The 21022-nt window shown below is 50.4% G+C and overlaps 1 protein-coding gene across 1 annotated transcript in view; it reads left to right on the top strand.

Annotated features, from left to right (window-relative positions):
* PEA15 (proliferation and apoptosis adaptor protein 15) overlaps positions 1-18872 on the top strand; it is a 45767-nt gene extending 26895 nt beyond the window's left edge. Inside the window, exons 2-4 of the mRNA XM_033174830.1 lie at positions 14360-14533; positions 17641-17796; positions 18761-18872. Of these exons, the coding sequence (XP_033030721.1) occupies positions 14362-14533; positions 17641-17796; positions 18761-18825 (393 nt within the window). The 5' untranslated portion in view covers positions 14360-14361 and the 3' untranslated portion in view covers positions 18826-18872. The remainder of the gene's footprint in view (positions 1-14359; positions 14534-17640; positions 17797-18760) is intronic.
* Positions 18873-21022: the final 2150 nt, after the last annotated feature.

Below are 21022 nucleotides of genomic sequence, written 5' to 3'. Positions count from 1 at the left end.
GTCTGGATATTGCAAATCCCGCCGCTCCGGGACTGCCACCCCCAAAGAACGGCTCCCCCTCCCGGAGTCGCCCAGCCGTTTCAGACCATCCCTCAAGCATCCCTTCCAACTCCCCGCCAAGGCCTTCTTCCATTGTGTAAAACTTTTGAAAAGCCCCCTCTGTGGAAAATAGATTTTTTTTATTTATAATCCCACTCAAGACTTGCAATTTCCGACTAAGCAGTTCCAGCCTCAAGACAGTAAGCATTTCTTCATCCGTTAGTCCAGAATTCAAAACAAGTTCAAACACAAAGTCCAGCATTTTGGGGGAGGGGGTGAGTGTCAAATTACAGTTCCTGTCTCTTCCTTCCTTTGTTTCAATTGTTTCCCACATCAGTCCAGATTTTCCATCGCCATTTTTTCTGAAGCCAGAGCGTAAAGACCAAAACTTTAAATGGAGATATTTTCTGTCCACTTAATCCCCAGAGGGAAATCTCAGCAGTCTCAGTTTCCAAATTCCAAACACTTTGTATCCATTATTGTAGCAGCAGTCACTTAAACTGGTTATTTTCTTTCTCTCCCGAAGGGAGGAAGGCAGGCTCCCTTTCCTCTTCCCCCCGGATCGTTCCAAAGATATAAAAGTCAATCAAGTACTCACAACCACCAGGTTCTTTCAGATCATTAAAGACAGGTAGAACTTAGACGCTCATCACAGGATTTGTCGCCGCATTTACATCCCGGTTGGGGCATGTCCCCTATAGCCCGGCTCCGTCGTCCCTTCACCCCCACTCCCCCTTTACAGGGGGAGCGAGGGAAGGGTTCGGAGCCACAATGGGCACAGCCGGGGAGCCCAGGGTGCGGGACGCTCTTCCCGCACCCCACCGGAGCCCCGCTTTGCGGTAGCGGGGCTCCAACCCCCGGGATGGACTGGGTGCTTCGCAGCCGAAGCAGCCCACGACCACCCGCAATGGCGTCGCCGCCGGAAGTCCCTCAGACTGCATTTTGGACCCGCTGTGGAGATGTCAATAGGAGCCCTGCAGACACCTTGAAAGCTAGGATTCTTTCTAGGGTGTTTTCTCTCTTTCTGAAGAAAACCCTCGATTTGCAAAAGGTCTCTAAGCCAAGAGGAACGGCTTGCCCATATCTACAAGCAATGGCTGTCCTCAGTGCTCATGGACTTGCTTTTAGAACAAAAGGGCTTGCATGTCATTTACCAAAAGGAAAAGGAAAAAATATTTGCACAGAGCTAAGAAATTCTTCGGCAAATAATGATAACAATAAAATAAATAGTTGTTATTTTTCTCCTGATTACAGAAACGTTGGGAATTTCCCTTCCTGGAGTGCAGTTTTCCCTCATGAATTTATGGCACTTTGTGAGTGGAAAATAACCTCCCCTCAGAATTCATTTTTGAACCTTTCTGTAGATTAAGGAATATGAAGCAAGGCCTCTGCTACTTATTCCCCAAGGAATTGCAGTCTCAAATTTTTATCTCCTCCCAACAAAGTTCCCTCCTTCTATAAATGGCTTCGGGGTCTTCACCCCTTCAAGCCTCCCCAAAGGATTCCCTCTAGCAATTAGTTCATGTTCATTAAGGGCTAGGCTGCTGCCTTAAGAATTTGCAATGCTTTTTTTATAAGGAGGAAAGTCTTCCCCTCCTTTTGCAAATACTCCATGGAATCTACCTGTATCTACATAGATAAAATAGCAGGAAGCAAAGGCACCCCGGAAAGTGCTAGAACTGTGCTGCTGTTTTCGTGAGGAATTCCCCCCCTCTCTTCCCCCCCCCCTCAACCGAATTCCCCTCTTAACAAAATCCCCTTCATCTGCCTCTCCCATCTGTACTGAGTGAGGAAGCTTGCATGGCAAATCCTGTCGCCTTCTGTCTGGGAATTAAACTCTCCTCAGGATCCTCCATGTTGCTTGGAGCCCCCTCTGCAGAGATGCAGGAAGACGAAGTAAAGTTAGGCTGCTCTCCGTCCCACCCAGCTCCTCTATTTCTCCTTTCCTGAGGAAATGCCCTCTTTTTAAAATTAGCTTTTCCTCTTTTGCTTACTACAAAGTGTCCCTAAGCTGAAGGAATTGGTTCCCAGGAGAACCACGTGCACATAGAAGAAGGCAGGGAACTTGCTGAAGAAAGTCTAGGGGCGCTGAGGGAAGCCATTCTTTGTCGCTGGAAGGCAACGTTTTCCCCCTCACCCATCCAGTGAAATTGCCACTCAAGTCATGAGTGTGTGAGGGAAACACTCTAACAAAGCCCAGTTCACCGTGGCCAGCAAATATGTGCCTCATTTGTAGATAAATAGTAATATAAATAAATTGGAAACAGCCAAACAATCCGTCCGCTACCAGCTTGCTGTTTTCTTGAGGGTTTTCCTCATTCTTTTCCTTCTGATTCCCTAAACTGAGAGAAGTAAAATGGCCTCCAAGGACTGAATAGGGAAAAGCCATCTTGAAAACAGGCTCCCCACCCCCAGCTTCTTATTTCCTGGTAAATTATCCTGCTTTTTGAAGAAAATTTCCTCTGCTCTTCATTCTAACAAAACGCCCCTCAGCTTCTTCTCCTTCCCTATACTGTATGTGCATTTGAGAGAAGAAGAAAGCGAGAAGCCTGGTGTCTCTCCCCTCAGAATCCATATTGGGTGCCATGTAGAAAACAGGATCATAGAGTGAACTAGGCTGTTGCTGCTTGTTTACTAAGAAATGACAGTCTTTAAAATGAGAAGGGGAAAAGCCCTCCTCCTTTACCATTTCCCCCTCTCAGTAAATGCCACCTCAGGCTCCACCTTTTCAAGCATTCCCAGCTGATTCCTTTCCACAGATAGCCTAATAGTCATTTTTGTTCTCAACGCCTTTGCATCTTGCCAACACCTGCTGCATCCCACCATTTGGTGACTTGTTATATGATATTGCACCATCCAAAAGTCAGGAAGCTGCCCTGAGGAGGTTGCAGGTGTAAAACGGGGCACAGGGGAGGCAACAGAGAGGCACTTTACCCCTTGCCCTTCATGACGTCCTCCACTCCCGCAGTGCATAGGTGTGTCACGCAAAGGCTCTTATAAGGGGCTAGTTTAATCTCCGGTTTGCTAGTAAAACTGAATTACTGGTCTCACGAAATGATGCATGTCTAAAAAGTGTGTCACCAACAGGAAAAGTTTGGAAAGCTCTGTTCTAGAGCAGGGGTAGGCAAACTAAGGCCTGGGGACCGGATCCGGCCCAATTGCCTTCTAAATCCGGCCTGCAGATAGTCCAGGAATCAGTATGTTTTTACATGAGTAGAATGTGTGCTTTTATTTCAAATGCATCTCTGGGTTATTTGTGGGGCATAGGAATGCTGGAGGAGACTCTTGAGAGTCCCATGGACTGCAAAAAGATCAAACTTATCCATCCTTAAAGAAATCAGCCCTGAGAGCTCACTGGAAGGGCAGAACCTGAAGCTGAGGCTCCAGTACTTTGGCCACCTTATGAGAAGAGAAGACTCCCTGGAAAAGACGGAGGGAAGATGGAGGGCACAAGGAGAAGGGGACGACAGAGGGTGATATGGTTGCACAGTGTTCTTGAAGCGACTAGCATGAGTTTGGCCAAACTGCGTGAGGCAGTGGAGGATAGGGGTGCCTGGCGTGCTCTGGTCCATGGGGTCACGAAGAGTCGGACATGACTGTACGACTGAACAACAACAACAGGAATGCGTTCATTATTTTTTTCGAAATATAGTCCGGTCCCCCACATGGTCTGAGGGACAGTGGACTGACCCCCTAATGCAAAAGTTTGCTGACCCCTGATCTAGAGCATTGTCTGGTGGTCTGGGACAAGCAAAAGCATTGTGATGGGACCTTCAGTGGACTGCACTAGGGGCAATACCACCACCATTTTAAGCTTCTTTTAAAAGGGGATGCCACAATTTCATTGAGAAGCAAAGGGGTCTATTAACCACGACGGCTCCATGTTCAGAGGAACCTGCAACTCAGGCATGTGAGGGCTATTTGACCTCTTGTGGTGTGCTTCTTTGAGAACATGGCGCTGAATTAGATGGAAACATTTGACACCACTCTAGTCTAATTCACTGTTGGCGTTGATTTCATCGGATGCAACTTTTCATCTCTTCCTGACCTGACACATTATGTGTGCTGAAAATTCCCCCATTGCTCACCGAATTGGAGGAGTCTTCCCTTCCTCCGGGCCTGGTCACCTGAGAGCAGGTGTGGCTAACCTGGAGCCTCCAGATGTTAGTGGAGTCCAGCTCACCTCAGTCATGGCAACCAGGGATAGCGGGAACTGAAGTCCAGCAACATCTGGAGGGCCACAGGTTAGGCATCCCTGCGATAGAGAGAGAAGGAGAAAAAGAGAAAGATGGATGCACGGACTGAAATAATTTTAAGTGGGTCCCCATGTTGCAAGCTTGGATTGAAAAGTGGGTTTTGGGTCTCGTAAGTCCTCGGATGACCTAGAATTATTTTTTCACCCACAATTCCACTAATCTCTCTCTCCCCCCTATTCCTGACAAATCTAGGCCACAAATCCCCCAGTACTCCACATAGACCAGCAAATTATGTCAACAAGAATCCTAAGAGCTGAACTGCATATCAGTATTAAGTACAAATCCAGTATGCACATGAACATTTGCACGATGGAGTTGTGCTGAATTTTAATCATCATTGTGTCACTTTGGTGCCTCAGGGCAGAGAGGCAGCTTTAAAAAAAATACCAGGCCTAAATAAACAACAGCAACAGGATTTCCTTTCTGGATCAGAGCATCAAACACTCTGTCTACAGCAGGGACGTCTAGGAACGTCACCCACATACCATTTGTTTTAATAGTTTATTACTTAAAAAAAGAAAAACAACCTACCCCACCTTCAAATATGCTCAGGGTGATATTCATGGCCTGCCCCCCCTCTTCTTTTATCCTCACAACAACCCTGTGGGGTAGGTTATGTCAAGCGTGCATGATGAGCCCTGGCTGTGTGGGCTTTTGGACTCTGGTCTCCTCCCTCTCCAGCTCACCACACAGGAGCTCACTGGGGATTGCTATGGGAAGGCGCTGTTTCTGTTAACAATCCTGTAAGATTTAGTTGTGTGTATGAGGAGGTGAGAGAATGAGCAGGGTTGGAGAATCTGCGTTGCTAGAGGTGGCAGAAACTGGCAGTGGCAAAGCCGCACATTCCCCCAGACTCCACCTTCTCTAGGAAGTAAGCATGCCTCAAGTCAACGGCTATGCTGTCCCTGCACTGTGGCATGCAGTACATGACTGCATACCAGCCTCTGGGAATCACAGCTGTTGTGCTCAGGGCTTGCTTGTGGGCAAGCTCCCTGGCATCTGGCTGACTACTGTGGAGACAGGATGCTGAATTAAGATGGGGGGTGCCCTCTGGCCTGATCCAGCAGCCACTCTCTAGCGCAGGTGGGTAGGACTCAAACCGATGGATTCGAGTTACAAGAAAGGAGATCCCGACTAAACTTTCCGACAGTGTAATGGACTCCCACGAGAGAATGGGCTCTCCTTCCTTGGAGGTTTTTAAGCAGAGGTTTTTAAGCCATCTGTCATGGATGCTTCAGTTGAGATTCCTGCATTGCAGGGGGTTGGACTATTTGACCACCAGAGGTCCCTTCCAACTCTATGATTCTGTGTTTCTAAGGGTCATCTGGTCCTTCCAACTCCCTGCAGTGCAGAAATACCTGACAGGTGGCCCCCCACAACTTCCATTTGAAAACCTCCAGTGAAGTTGACCCCACCAACTTCTGAAGGAGTCCTGTGTTCCTGTAAACTTTTTCCCTTTCCTTTACTGGCCCTCCCTCCCATCCTCTTAAACCAGTCTCGTTGTTTTCCTGCCCATGCCATTAGAAAGATTCACCTGCTGCTTCCAGCAGCCCCTTCTAGGCACAGGAGCTGTCTGCAACCAATTTGTTTATTGGCAAGTTGGTAGCCCCCGGGCCTTCACTCGCTCCCTGCCATTCTCCACTGCTTGCTTCCTCCTTTCTTCATGCCACCCAGCGGGCCTGGGAAATGGGCAGCAGGCCCAGTGTGGGCAGTTTGTTATTCTGGAAGGGCTGCTGAATGCCCGTGGCACAGAAAGAGTGAGAGAAAGAAAGGGGGGAGGGAGCCAGAGGAAAAGGGGTGAATAAGCAAGGGAGGGAATATACACGCCATCCCTACTCCCCCTCCCCCAGCCCTTGGAAAGGGGATGAAGTGGGGCAGGCAGACAGAGAAAGGAGCAGCCCCACACCACAGCACCCCACTTGCTTGCTTGTAGAGTGCAAAGGGGAAGGCGTACATAAGTAGCATGGAGTGAGGGGGGAAGAGTGGAAGGACCATTTGAACCGGCTGGAGCCAGGATCTCTCCCCTCTTCTATCAGCGATTCATTGTTTCAGGAAGGAGCAGCCATCTGGGAAGGTTTCTTGCTTCAAATGAACAGCTGGAATTTCCTCTTCCTAAGGGAGGATGACAAGAATCCTAAAACAGGACACACACACCCGTGTGTTTGTGTGTGTGTGTGTGTGTGTGTGTGTGTGTGTGTGTGTGAGAGAGAGAGAGAGAGAGAGAGAGAGAGAAGCAACAGGAGTCCAGAGGATAGGATGATGGGCCATCTTTTCACCTGCGTTTCCAGCCCTGTGGTGCCCACCCCCAGCAGCCAGATAAGCAGAAAATGGTTGGGGTTTGTGCCATATCCCTCCCTGCTGTGAAAAGCTCTACCTCTGATGATGATGATGATGATGATTTTAATTAAAACACCCCCCCAAGAGTGGGTGATGCTGGCTTTGGCAGACGCACAGGACAGAAGAACGAAATTCACCCCAAGGGAAGATCAGTGGGAGTGGACTGGCCCTGCGCACACTTTGAACTCAGACAGAGGGGAGAGCAAGAGCAGAGGCTACGAAGGGAACCATGTGGTGGTGATGGCGGCAGCGGCCAGTGCCATCATGGTGATGGCTTATTCAGTATTGCCCACCCTGGCTGGCAGCATCTCTCCAGGGTTCCAGGCAGGGTTCTCTGCCAGCCCAGCCTGGTGATGTCTTCAGCATCCAAGGCAGATGCCCTTCGTCTGAGCTGTGGTCTGCATCAGGAGGTGCAGACGTTTTACAGACAGCTCTGAATTATGAGCTGCTACGCAGAGGCATACTCTGCTCTTTATCTACAATAAAGTAGATCTTGGCCAAATGGCTGATGTGTGTTTTCAAGCTGGGAACAACCGCATATTACATTGTGCCCCTGGACTCCAGAAGCCAGAGGGCACAGAAGCTTCGTCCGCCTTGGGGTCAGTCTCTCAACTTGCCCCCGCGGGAAGTTTAATCATAACACTTCCCCAAGGGGAGGGGGAGGAAGGGCTGTAGTTCAGTGGCAGAGCACCTGCCTTGCATGCAGAAGGGGCATCTCCTGGTAGGACTGGGGAAACCCCCTCCCCAGAAACTGGAGAGCCTGTGCTGACAGCACTGAGCTAGATGGATCCCAGTGGTCTGACTCTCAGTATAAGGCAGTGGGCTGAGGGACAGGAGTAAATTGTGCCAGCCTCCACTGTGCTCAAACCACAACAGACGTTTGTTGTGGTTTGTGTTACTATTGTACGTAACCAAGGTTTTTGGGTGGTTAGCCTCCACTGTGCTGACGGGGGCTGATCCAGGGAGCTGTAAGTCCAACCGCATCTGGACTGGCAAAGGCTGCTCTAATCAGTGGAGGTGGCAGACTTTTTGCCTGTAATTTCATTGTACACAGGTTGTACATTGACAATAAAGGTATTATTATTATTATTAAATCCCTTGTGCCCAGAAGGCTGATTTATGACAGACCTCTGGCACATAGGTCCAGAATGTGTGCAGGGATTATGTGGTTGTTTATCAGTGTAGTCCAAGACTGTTCAACATCAAGTGGTGATAACAGGAGGAGAACTCAAAGGAGAAATACAGGCATGGGCCATTATGCAGAGTTTAGGGTTCATTTACAGCAGCCCAGGTCCCAATTTGGCCTGTGAGGCTGTTCCCCCACAAACCACTGCCATTTGTGATGTCTCACGTACAGCAGGAACAGAAGTGACCGGAACTGAGGGCTTAAAGTAAGTTTCCGGCAGTTCCTTTGCAACCCACTCCAGTCTCAACCCACTTCTCCTGCCCCTGCCCAGATGTTGCTTCTCATTCATTCGTTTGTTCACTGCATTTCCCTATGGCTTTTTCTGCCAAGGTGCTTAGGGCAATCTTCAATTTGGAACAATGCTGACTTCAAACCAATAGTCACAACACAAGACGTAAAAGTGGAGGGAAGAAGTGATAAATGAGCCAATTCAGGTACCAATTTAATGGTCTCTCTCTGCTTCCTGGGCTGCTGTTTGTATGCACATGTGTGCTGGAGTGGTGCGCTGAAGACACATAGCTCACATCCTTGAGAAGAGTTGGGGTGGGGGTGGGGCGCCTCTGGGAAGCACTAATGGAGAGACGACTTTTGTTGCGCTCGTCTCCTGCTTCCCATATGTATCTGGTTGACCATAGTAAGAACAAAATGCTGCACTAGAAGCCCCCCCCCCTTTGGTTTGATTCAGCAGCCAGACTCTTCTTAGGTGCTTGCGTTCTCAATAGGGTGTTATAGAACTGAGTCCAGAATGTGCCCCTTGAGGGCAACACTAACTAGGGGGTGGCACTCTGGAAAACAACAAAAAGAGGAATAAAATTTTGTTTGTGGTTTGGTGTGTGTTGGAATGATTAGCTGTGCCCAGGGCACCGGTTTAATTGCACAGCAGAGAATTAATTAATGAGCATGTTCCGGTCGGAAGATGGAGGAGATTGGTGGTGCATGTTGTGTCGCTGTGCAAATACTTGAGATTTGAGGCTTGCAAGCCAGCCAGCCAGCCAGCCAACAAATCCCATACAATTGGCTGTAGATTTGGGTCACTCATTGAAAAGTGTGGTGCAATTGTCTCTTGGTAGACCAGGGTGCCATAGCTCTGTCAGGCTGGAAGGGAAGCATTAATTTGCGTGAATGCTTGGGGGGCAAAGAATGTGTGCTTTTGCGTGTGGGTTTGTATACATGTCCGCGCATGAATTGTGCTTTTTGTAAGGGTGCAATAATACCATCCTGTATTTTCATCGTACACAGTGATGAAGTTTTAGGAGATGATCACATATAACGTGGCTTTATTCCTTTGTTGTGTAAGAATGTGGCTCTCCAGAGAGTTGCAAAAGCTTGTGTAACTAAATTTGTTCCCTGCAAGGTGATATGCATTCTGGAGCAAGGCCCTTTAGGTGTGATAATCCACTTTTCTTATCACTCCAGATTCCCCCCCCACACACACACCTGCTGAACAAAAGCATCTCTATCTAAGTCATGGCGGCATTTGTTTTATTTTTTAAAAACCCCCTCAAATGTTAGTTAATAATCAGAACGAGCATTGAGGTTGGTGGATTGAGAGCTTCTGCCTTAATCTGACAAACACTGTCTGGAAATCCAGCTGCCGTATTTCCCAAATCCCTGGATAATTAATCACTGGATTTGAGCAGAATTAACAAGCAACAGCAGTGAGATAGCAAACAACAAATTGGACTGAGGCAGCGGGGCAGGGGGGGGTTGGGGGAGTGGAAGGTGTGGTTGGAACCTGTTGTTCTCATTTGTCCTGTATAGATTAACAAATCAATTAGTTCCTCCTGTACCAGCAACACCCACAGAGAGAGAGAGAGAGAGAGAGAGTGCAAGCAAAACCTGCTGGAAATAGTAGTGACAGTCCTGAATGCTAAAAAATCTATGTTTTCTTCTCTTATGGTAGTGGAGGAACCAAAACCATTTACAGTCGTGACTTGGTTTTCGAACAGCTTAGTTCTCGAACATTTTGGCTCCCGAACGCCGCAAACCTGGAAGTGGGTGTTCCAGTTTGTGAACTATTTTTGGAAGCCGAATGTCCGACGGGGCTTCTGATTGGCTGCAAGAGCCGTGGGGTCGGGTTGGGGAGGGGGCATCCGGTATGCCGGCGGGCTCGCGGGGGTGCCCCTGGGAGCCCGGCGCCCTGGTGCGCCGCGCCACCAGCCCAAATGGACAAGACGGCCCTGATCAGAATTCAGCTGAAAGTTTGGGAAGTCTAACGGACTTCCGGAATGGATTCCGTTCGACTTCCAAGGTAGGACTGTAATTTCCACCCAACAGTTCAACGGTTCAACCAGCTGACTCTTTGACTCCTGGACCATTCAGCTTGTCCCAGACTACTCCTCTGGTTTCTGTTGACGGCTCTCAAATCAGAATTGGGTTTGGGCAGAGTGGTTTAGTTTTCCCTTCAGAATTCGCCAGCACCCTTTGGGATTTTTTTTTTTGTTCCGGGGGTGGGGGTGGCAGGAAGCACTGATGAAATTAGGAATGCATATGCTAATGAGTAGGGGCAGGAAAAGGTGATGCTTGGAAGGACCACAGAGTTCTCCTATTTGAATGCAACTAGTAAACACTTCGGGACACGGGTGCTGCTGTGGTTTAAACCACTGAGCCTAGGGCTTGCTGATCGGAAGGTTGGCGGTTCGAATCCCCGTGACAGGGTGAGCTCCCGTTGCTCAGTCCCAGCTCCTGCCCACCTAGCAGTTCGAAAGTACGTCAAAGTGCAAGTAGATAAATAGGTACCACTCCGGCGGGAAGGTAACTGGTGTTTCCGTGTGCTGCTCTGGTTCTCCAGAAGTGGCTTTGTCATGCTGGCCACATGACCCATAAGCTGTACGCCGGCTCCCTCGGCCAGTAAAGCGAGATGAGCGCCACAACCCCAGAGTCGGACATGACTGGACCTAAGGGTCAGAGGTCCCTTTACCTTTACCTAGTAAACACTTCACAGTACCTGTTGACATGCTCCACATTTGTGGCACTAAAGGCATTTGCAGGGTAGCAGTTTCTTTTGCTCCCTCTCCCTGCTCCCTCCACAGTTCCTTCCACCCTGAGGCCTGTGACTGGAGATCCCTAGTAGAGACCCAGCTGTTGCTGCAATAATACCTCCCGGCCCCCTCCTCTTTTCGAAATAAGTTCTCATCATCCACAGATGAGCCCCTCTCTCCAAATCCAAGGCCAAATTGCTCATTGTCCCTGAACTGTCAGGGATTCTAGAAAGCCCTACAAAGCTGGGTGATGTCTCTGTCTGGGAATTATATTTCCCAGTGCCCTCATTTTTTAAATGAGGAGAAAACACACACACTAATCTCCATTACCAAGCCATCTATGCAAACAAGCTCAAACTAGGGAGGGGAGAGGTATTCTGCCTTTCATACAGATGCAGAAGTGCTTTTCTCTAGCTAGGAGGGCAAAGTCCAAGGCCTTGATGTCCCAGCAAAGCATTCTAAAGCTCTGTGCTGTGGTTTGAGTGTTTAATGCAGAATAAAATTACAACGCATGCCAAGGGCTGTCCTTTTTAAAATAAAAGCAGGCAGCAGAGCCAGCCCTTCCATTAGGAGGTTGAGTGAGGTGGCTGCCTCTGGCGGCAGATGTTGATGGAAAGCAGCGATGTGTTGGCAAATAGAGCTGCTTGTGCCCCCAGAGCCAACCCTTCGCCCTCTGAGGTGCAGTGGGGAGAGTGCTGTCCGGTCATAAATGTTGAAGCAAGAGTCAGTGGTCAGTCTAGTGAGCTGCAGATGGGGGGGGGAACCTTTGCCTCCAGCAGAAAAAGATGTCATGGGCCAGCCCAGATCGCAGTCCATAACAAAACCCTGTTGAAAAAATGTTTGTGTTATTTTTATGAATTGTCTTCAGGTTCTCAGTTTGTGGGGAGTGGGGAGCTTTTTGGTTCTGTTATCTTAGAAATTCTCCCAGTTCTTTCCAGTGTTTGTCAAAGGAAAGCAGATGTTCTTGTTTTACGTGTAACCGAGAACCAGGAGCACATGCATGCAGGCAGGCTGTGGGTGTTGACGTTTCTTTATGGGGCCTGGTGGTTGCACATTCCAGTTTCCCATAAACCACCATTCCAGATTGGGAGTCTCTCTTCCACAGCACACTAAAAAGTACATGCCTGCATCACGACGCCTCATAAATGGCAGGACTTTTCAGAATGGCAACAGCTTCACAGATCGGCAGCAAATCAATCTGAAACAAAAACAAAAAAAACAGGCAGCAGGTATTCTGCCTGACCAAATAGTTCCACTGGGAGGATCAGCATCAGTTTAATGATATTTGTTGTGTGCTCTACACTCGACTGAGCAGCAGCGGGGGGTGGGGGATAGATGTTCCAGGGCAGAACAACCTGAATTTGGTTTCCTCTGGGTGAGAAACAGCCAGAGGGAAAGACTGTGCTCTGGAGGAACAAAGTGTCTTGGGTAGCCTACCAACCTTAAACTGACCTAAGCAAACACTTAGGGCTCATCTAGATTTTTGTTTGCCCTGCTGCATACATTGATTGGGTTTTCTCCTGATGGACGCTTGCTCCGATTTAGCACTAAGCAGTGGTTTTTCCAGGAGAAATTGTTGACAAGTGGAAAACGTCTGGGCCCTGTGCTTTCAAGGCACGGAACAAGAGGAAGTGTGGACGATCCCTCAGAAAGGCTAAAGAGGAGGAGGAATTTTCTCAGAGAAAGAAGTAAAAAGACCTGTCACCAGTTGCAGGCAGGGTCAGTTTGGAGAAGAGATGGATGACTCTCCACCCCGGAGAGGAGGCAAAAGGTTTCTGAGGATCCAGTACGTAGTGTCATCCCTCTCAGGAACATCCTACGACAACATCTGGCAAACAGCTTCTTGCAGAGCTACATTTCAGAGCCTCAGTTCCCAGGATTCTTTGGGTGGGGAGCCGCATACTTCAAATGAGCTCTGCAATGCGCATGGTGCGTCCGCAACCTTCTGCAATACAGTGATACCTTGTTACTCGAACCCAAACACTGCAAACCCAGAAATAAGTGTTCCAGTTTGCAAACTTTTTTCAGAAGCCAAACGTGCTCCATTTTGAGTGTTATTCTTCCCACTTGAGTGCCACATTTCCGTTTTGAGTGTTACACTAATGTCTGTCTGGTTTTGCTATTTATTTTGTGTTTTTGTTTTTGCGGCTCTTTTTGTTTGTTTTTGTGACTGTGCGGAACCCAGTTCAGCTACTGATTGATGGATTGATTGATTGATTGATTGTGTGACTGCAGTATGTCATTTACTGCTTTCCTTTTATGGATCAATGGTCTCGTTAGATAGTAAAATTCATGTTAAATGGCTATTTTAAGGGGTTGTTTTTAAAAGTCTGGAACAGATTAATCCATTTTGCATTACTTTCTATGGGAAAGCGTGCCTTGGTTTTGGAATGCTTTGGTTTTGGAATGAACTTCCGGAACGGATTAAGTTTGAGAACCAAGGTACCACTGTACTTGATTTATTTACAAATGCAGAAGCATAATGTTAAATGGGAGGCAAACATCAGGCATTCCCATTCAGGGCAGAGACCCCTGCATCTCACCCCAATCCGAGATGCTTCCAGCTCTCTCTCTCTCTCTCTCTCTCTCTCTCTCTCTCTCTCTCTCTCCCCCCCCCCCCGCTCATGCATTTTGCCTGTGCCAAACTACTGTTTCTTCTTCACCCACCCATGCAGCTGCCCTCTCTCCCTTGAGCTTGGGGTCTGTGCAGTTGTAGGTCCTTTCTCTCCCAGACTTGGAAGGGGACGATTGCCAGCTATCTCCCAACGGAGAAAACACAAATCTTGAGGCTGCTAACAAACCATCTCCCTAGCAAAGGAAGGTCAGTTGAGAACACACTGAGCCGGCTGCAACAATTGGCACACTAAGTAGAACAAAGAAGAACCGTACCTGGTTTCCAGGTACACTAGGAAAGAAGAACAAAAACACAGTACATGGTGATAGAAAGCCAGATTCCAGGATGGAGCACAGGGATTCATCACTGGCCGTTTCAGGGCCCTTTGACTCCCTCAGGTTTTGGACTAGGGACCAGAGAAGGGTCAGGAAGGGTTCAAATCCCCACTCGGTAACAAAGCTCGCGACCTCACAGGATTGTCATGAGGCTAAAAGGGGAAAGGGGAGAACCATGTATACCACCTCGAGCTTCTTGGAGGAAAGATGGGATCTAAATGAAAATAATAATAAATAGCTGCATCTGGATCTTTAACTCAGGGGTGTGCAGAAGGTAGATAGGGATCTACTGGTGGGTCTCTGGGTGGTTTGCACAAAGTCAGCCAAGGTTTCTGACTCCCAGTTGACCTCTGACCTCCCTCCCCAAATGCTGCAGAACTGAAGAAAAGCTGGGAAACCATGAGTGGATTCTAAATTTATTTTTTAATGCTGAAGGGTTGCGAGCTCTGTTCACTTCGGCCGTCCAAACCAACTCCTAGGCTCAGGGTCCTTTCATTCAATGTGTGTGTGATTTGCACCCGCCTCCAGTTGGTAGACAGATCCTGCAGGCATGAGGTCTTGCCTACCCCTTTCTCTAACTCGCCCCGTTTCCCCTTCCTCACACCTTGCAGAGATGGCAGAATACAGCAGTCTTCTGGAGCAGCTGGCTGAGAACATCACCAACGAAGACCTGGACCAGCTGAAGTCGGCCTGCAAGGAGGACATCCCCAGCGAGAAGAACGAGGAGATCACCACCAGCAAGGACTGGTTCAGCTTCCTTGAAAAGCACAAGAAACTGGACAAAGGTGAGCAGGACCACTGGCCACGATGGCTCTGCTCTTCCCCCAGCAATGCTCCGGAATGCCAGTTGCTGGAAACTGCAGAAGGGAGAGGGCTCTTGTGCTTGGATCCTGCTTGTGAGCTTCCCATTGGGGCATCTGGTTAGATGCTGGACTAGATGGGCTATGGGCCTGATCCAGTAGGCTCTTCTGCTGCTCTTATAAGAAGGAGATGAGAAGGAGCAGGGGAGGACAAGAGTGTGCTCAGCCCCAGGCCCCTTCCGCACCAGCCTATCACTCAGGATGGGAGCCCAGGAGCTGAGGGTGGGGTGTGGGAGGGCGATTTTGCCTTTGCTGGCCCCAGCCTCTGCTTGGGAACCCAGGAAGGGCTGGGATGAGTGAAGGCAAAGATCACCCTCTGCGTGTCCCGCACATGCTGGGTGGCATCACGTGGCCAGGTCCCCTCAATGTGTGTGTGTGGGGGGGGCCATATCTGAACCTGTGGGATCAAAACAAACACGGAGAAGAGGGGCAGGGGAGAAGAATCTGTACACCTAGACGTGCCTACATATCAATAAGCAGCTCAGCCCTCTCTCACCCCCACTTTCACCCTGCTTTCCTTCCAAAGGAAGGAAGGTAAAAGCAGAGGAATCAAGTTGAGTGACTCAGAGCTGGCAGGCTTGAGGTTCCAGGAGGGTTGGGGAGCGGGGAGGAACAGCTCGCCCGCCTGCCTGCCTGCCTGCCTGCCTGGCCGTGACAGCTCCATGCAAGAGGAACGGACGGATGGGCTCCCGGGAGAACCAGTGACTCAGCAAACAGGCACCGGCAAGGCAGGTCCGCTCAGGGTTCAGATCTCATTCAAGGGCTTGACACTTCCAGACCAACAAACCACTGCATTCACTGGGGGTAGGGAGATGAATACCTGTCACCCAGCACCATTTGACAGGGCATGAGTGCAATGAGAAGGTGTGGATGCCGCGCCCTTGCAAATGAGTTGTGTGACATAACCAGGAGCCCAAACCACCACCTGACCCAGGGGGCTCGATGCGACTGTGGGGTACCCATTACAAAAATGGGGGCATGTTTGGGAGGTGTGCGTATGTGGCTGTAGGAAGGAACAGCTCTCAGAAGAGATTACGCCAGGTGTCACACACACCCCAACAAGGGGGGGGAACACCCTCTCATGACCCTAGAACTCATGGATGAACATTCAGGACAGATAAAAGAGAGTCTTTCACACAGCACATAGTTAAACAAGGGAACTCGCTCCTGCAGAAAGCAGGGGTGACCACCAACCTGGATGCCATTAAAAGAGGATTGGACAAATCCACAGAGAATACAACTACTTACAACACCATTAAAAACAGTTTAAAATCTTATAACTGCGAAGAATGAAATCACACAAAAGTAGGGTGAGCCCTAAGAATGCACATCTCAGGTGTCAAAGGCCAGGGGGAAAAGTTGTGTCCTCAGCATTCAACAAAAATAGTATAATGACAAGAGGAGCAGGTGGCATCAGAAGCTGCTCTGGGCACAGGAGAAATATCCAAATATATCTAAATATCATCCTACCGCATTAGATGCTCTTTACACCCAGACCCAGCCTGCAATGCCCTGCATCCCAGCTCTCTACCTGCCCGCAGACTGTCTCGCCAGAGTGGTGCATGCTCTAGTTATCCCCCGCTTGGACTACTGCAATGCGCTCTACGTGGGGCTACCTTTGAAGGTGACCCGGAAACTGCAATTAATCCAGAATGCGGCAGCTAGACTGGTGACTGGGAGCGGCCGCCGAGACCACATAACACCGGGCCTGAGAGATCTGCATTGGCTCCCAGTACGTTTCCGAGCACAATTCAAAGTGTTGGTGTTGACCTTGAAAGCCCTAAACGGCCTCGGTCCTGTATACCTGAAGGAGCGTCTCCACCCCCATCATTCAGCCCGGACACTGAGATCCAGCACCGAGGGCCTTCTGGCGGTTCCCTCACCGCGAGAAGCAAAGCTACAGGGAACCAGACAGAGGGCCTTTTCGGTAGTGGCGCCCGCCCTGTGGAACGCCCTCCCATCAGGAGTTAGAGAGATAAACAACTACCTGTCATTTAGAGAATACCTGAAGGCAGCCCTGTTTAGGGAAGTTTTTAATTTGTGACTCCGTATTGTATTTTGGTATTTGTTGGAGGCCGCCCAGAGTGGCTGGGGAGACCCGGCCAGATGGGCGGGGTATAAATATATTATTATTATTATTATTATTATTATTATTATTATTATTATTATTATTATTATTATTATTATTCAGATTTGCTGGTCTCCCCACCCCACATCCTGCCCACTTCAGCCTTCCAGGTTCTTGAGCTGAGACACCCCCCAACACACACACACACACACACACACACACACGCCTGAAGGCCGATCCCTTCTCTGGGTTACTCTTGCCTCTGCCTTCCCCTCCCTGTGGTAGCCGTGGAGGAAGGCTACAGATGGTGCTGTGGAGCTGGATGATGTCATTTTGTGCTTTTTTTAAAAAAAGAAAGTTGTTTTCTCAGGGCAATGCAACCTGCTGTTGGTTGGTTGCCTTCCTCTCTCATACACACACACACACACACACACCCCTCTACACTGGTCTATCTGCCCACGCACCAGCATCATCGTGAACAGACTCACACTGCCATGCTGTGCCCACGCAAGAAAGCCCTGCGCCTCCAGAGAGGTTCACAGTCGTCAGTCACACCTTGAGGAAAGCAGCACCAACACACACACACACACACACACACACACACACAGTATGTTACAGACACAAAGAGTCAAGTTAAATTCACACGTAGAGAATGGAACAGGTGTGGGATTCAGGTGGCGTTTAGCATGAAGCAGTGGGCTGCTTTTGACCTGGTGCCATCCTAAGTGGGGGCGGCCGGGGGGGAGAAGGAGAAAGAGAGAAGTCCCCGCGCTGACTGTCTGCATTGAAATGGTGGGGGGGGGGTGCAGGAGGCAGGGCAACCCAAGCCCTTTCATCTTTGAGGGGGGGCAAGGCAGGGGCAATTCAGCTGATTTAACGGGTAGGGCGCTTGCTACTCCCCCCCCCCCCGCCTGCACCTGACCACAGCTGACCTCCTTCCCTCCCTGTGCTTATTCCTGCGCAGACAACCTCTCCTACATCGAACACATCTTTGAGATCTCCCGCCGCCCTGACTTGCTCACCATGGTGGTCGAGTACCGCACCCAAGTGCTGAAGATCTCCGAGGAGGATGAAGTGGACACAAAGCTGACCCGTATCCCCAGTGCCAAGAAATACAAAGGTCGGGGGCCTCCCTGTTCAGCACCCACATGCCCTCCGCCACCCCCTCCTGGCAGCTGCACCTGGCTCTTGCCACACCCCTTCTTCCTGCATGGAGACCCTGGGGCTGGGGCTGGTTGGTCCATGTCTCTGGCGGGGGGGGGGTGTTGCCCATCTTTCTCTCAGCCTATCTCAGCAGGATGCAGCTGCACAAGAGGCTCAGCAGGCTGGTTTTTACGAAGTAGGAAGACTTACCTTTCTTGAGGGGGGAACTTGGTCTCCCCTCCCTTTTTCAGACCCACTTTGAACAGCTGGAGAAACCTAGCTTCAAATCTCCAGCCTGAAGAACAGGGACATGCCCCACACCCACCCAAGGGCGATGGGTGGTGGACGTGGACAGAGGACTGTTTTGTCCAGAGTCCGCCAACAACGCCATCCCCAAACCTCCCTGGCTCACAATGGGCAAGATGCAGCAGTGGGGGAGATAAATGGTTGGTTGTGCGGGAAACCTTTCCAGGGTCTAATTTTTCTACTCTTGAGATTGAAGATGGGCAACTGGGCAAAAGCAGATAGTGTCCCTTTCATGACTAAGGGCACCAACTGTACAGCTTTCTAACATGTTGTATTGTTTTCAGGAAGAGGATGGGAGGGGAAGGAATAATTTGGGTTTGCTCTGCTCTGCTTGGTGGCAGATGGTTCTGCCTTTATAGGGACTGCATTTAGGTTTTAAATCTGTTAAGTATCACTTGGAGACCTTCAAGTCCAAATCATAGTCATAGAAATTAGACTGGGTAGTAGATTCAGGCCACAGTTTCTTCAAACAGGTCCTAACAAGCTTATGGAACTCTCTGCCACCAGATGTATTTCTGGCCACCAACTCAGATCTCTTTAAAGGAGGATTAGGTGAACTCCTGGAGGATAAGATAATCCCACCAGGTGACTCATAAATCGTTCTCATGTTGTCTCCCTTCTTTTTCTCCCCACAGACATAATCCGGCAGCCCTCCGAAGAAGAGATAATCAAACTGGCTCCGCCACCCAAAAAAGCTTAAAGTGGGGGGGGGGGAAGGGGGAGGAAGGGAGCAGCTGGGAGGAGGATGAGCCCACCCCACCCCCACCCCCTCTGCTCCACTGTGCCCTGGCGGTTCCTGCTGCCCCTTGTCTCCTCCTCTGGCTACATCCTGCTCTTTCTCTGTGACTATCCGCATGTCTTGTGGGACCGGGGTGGGGGGCAGCCTTGGCCACTAAAGGAGTCTTAATTCCAACCCCCCCCTCCCCAACCACTACTCCCAACATACATATCCCCACCTTGCCACTGACTGGTGTGGATGAACCCTCGGGAAGGCTGCTGGGATGGGTGGGGTGGCGGCCAGGGGGCTGGAGGACTGTTGTTGCTATGCAAACATGGAGCCCACATCTCCCCCGATGCTACTCCCTCCCTTCAATGCACCCACCCACCCACCCACCGGGAAAGGGCAGACCCCCCAAGTTTAACACCCCAACAAAATCAAGAGCCTTGGCCTGTTGTTGTTGTCCTTGTTGTTGTCAAGCAGGAGGTGAGGATGGGCAGAGGAAGTTGGATAGGGGGAGATGAGAGCAGGTGGGTGGGTATTTTGGTTTTTTTTAAAAAGCCACTGGGAGCCCTCCAGTGCAGAACCAGCACCAGGAGCTGGCATGGGGGGAGAGATGGGGGGTGTGTGTTAGAGAGGACTGGGTGAGGGGGGAGGAGATGGAGATGGAGAAGGGTTAGGAAGAAGTCGTAGCAGCTTTCCTTGTGAGGCTGCGGTGGGAAAGCGGGGCCTGAGGGGCCCCCTGGTTGCTTAGATGTGCTGGGGGCACCCTTAGGGCCACAGAACAGGGCCCTGCAGCTCCTCCCTCCAGAATTGTCACCCCGGCTACACCCTGCATTGCTCCTGCCAGTCGCCCGTGAGGCCTTGCTACCACTCGGACACCTCCAAAGTCAGCCAAGTCTGCCGTTACTGCAGTTCAAGATTTTGCTAACATCCCGGCTTCAATGCACACAGTTGCACATCTCAGGCCACGGGAGCCACACTCCTCTTCAGCCATACAAACTGCCCAGACTTATTTTGGCTGAGCCAGACATCCTAAAAGGGGGGGGGGCAGCTGGTTGCAGAGGCGAGCTGGGGAGGGAGGGTATTTTAATTTTCTCCCAGGGTGTTATCTCTGAGGCGGAGGGTGCTGGAATCCCACGGCAGGGGTGCTAAGTACCTGCTGAGCAGGGAGAGGGGGGTAAGCAGAAAACAGGAATGGGGGGGGGGATATAGCTTGAGAGAAAGGGAGAGAGGAGTGGGAACAAAAGATTGTGTGGAGAGAGCTGGGTTCAATTCAGGGGTCTGCTCCTTCCCTGCCAGTCTGTGCTAATGCCAGGGTGGAAGAGCAGGCTTTTCACCAGGAGGCAAGTGGGGGGGGGGATGACACACCAGCCCACTCCCACTCGCCCGCTTGCCTGCCCCCCCCCCACTGACTTTGTGCCTTTCCTCAGTGTTGGTCGTGCCGCCACCGCCTCTCCTTCAACTTGCTCCATGGGTGCCTCTTCCTCCTTGTCACCAGAGACATTGACCCCCTTCCTCCTCCTCCTTCTCCTCCCCCTCCTCCCTCAGGGGACTGACTTGGTGCCACTTCTGCCCTGATTCAGTCCACCCCCCACCCCCCACCCCGCCTGCTGGCTCGCCTTGAGCAGAGGGCTATTTCCACAGGGGGCATGTGGCCAACCCTTAAACGCCACGTCTTTTTCTACTCAGCTTGTGGACCGCCTTGCTGTTCTGTTCCGTGGCTGCATTGTCATAGGTGGTGGTGGTGGTGGGGGGGCTGGAGGTCTCCTCTTACCCATGGGGATGGTGGGTCCCTTGAGGTTGTCAGCCGGTTTGGCCTCCCCCCACCCAGGAGGGCGGGCCTCTTGATGCTCCCAGGTTGCAACAGGGGCATCTCTGAAGCAGCCAAGGCTACCAGCACCCTCCACCACCACCCCGACCCCCTGCCTGCACCCAAGACAGCCGGTGACACTGCTTGCAGGCACTCATCCTGCATCCCTGCATATGATCATCGAGACACCTGTGTCTTAAGTAAATCAGGGAAGTCTTGAGGGGCCTGGCCACATTTCTGCTTACAGAGAAATAAGTGTTGTCCCCCTGCAGCTCATGCAGCCCCCTTGGGTGCCAAGCTGCTGCCTTGAGTACGTGTGTGTGTGTGTGTGTGTGTGTGTGTGTGTGTGTGTAAGCGGGCGAAAAT

The sequence above is a fragment of the Lacerta agilis genome, chromosome 17, assembly GCF_009819535.1.
Source record: "Lacerta agilis isolate rLacAgi1 chromosome 17, rLacAgi1.pri, whole genome shotgun sequence".
Taxonomy (NCBI): domain Eukaryota; kingdom Metazoa; phylum Chordata; class Lepidosauria; order Squamata; family Lacertidae; genus Lacerta; species Lacerta agilis.
This window is presented reverse-complemented; position numbering and strand designations above follow the sequence as displayed.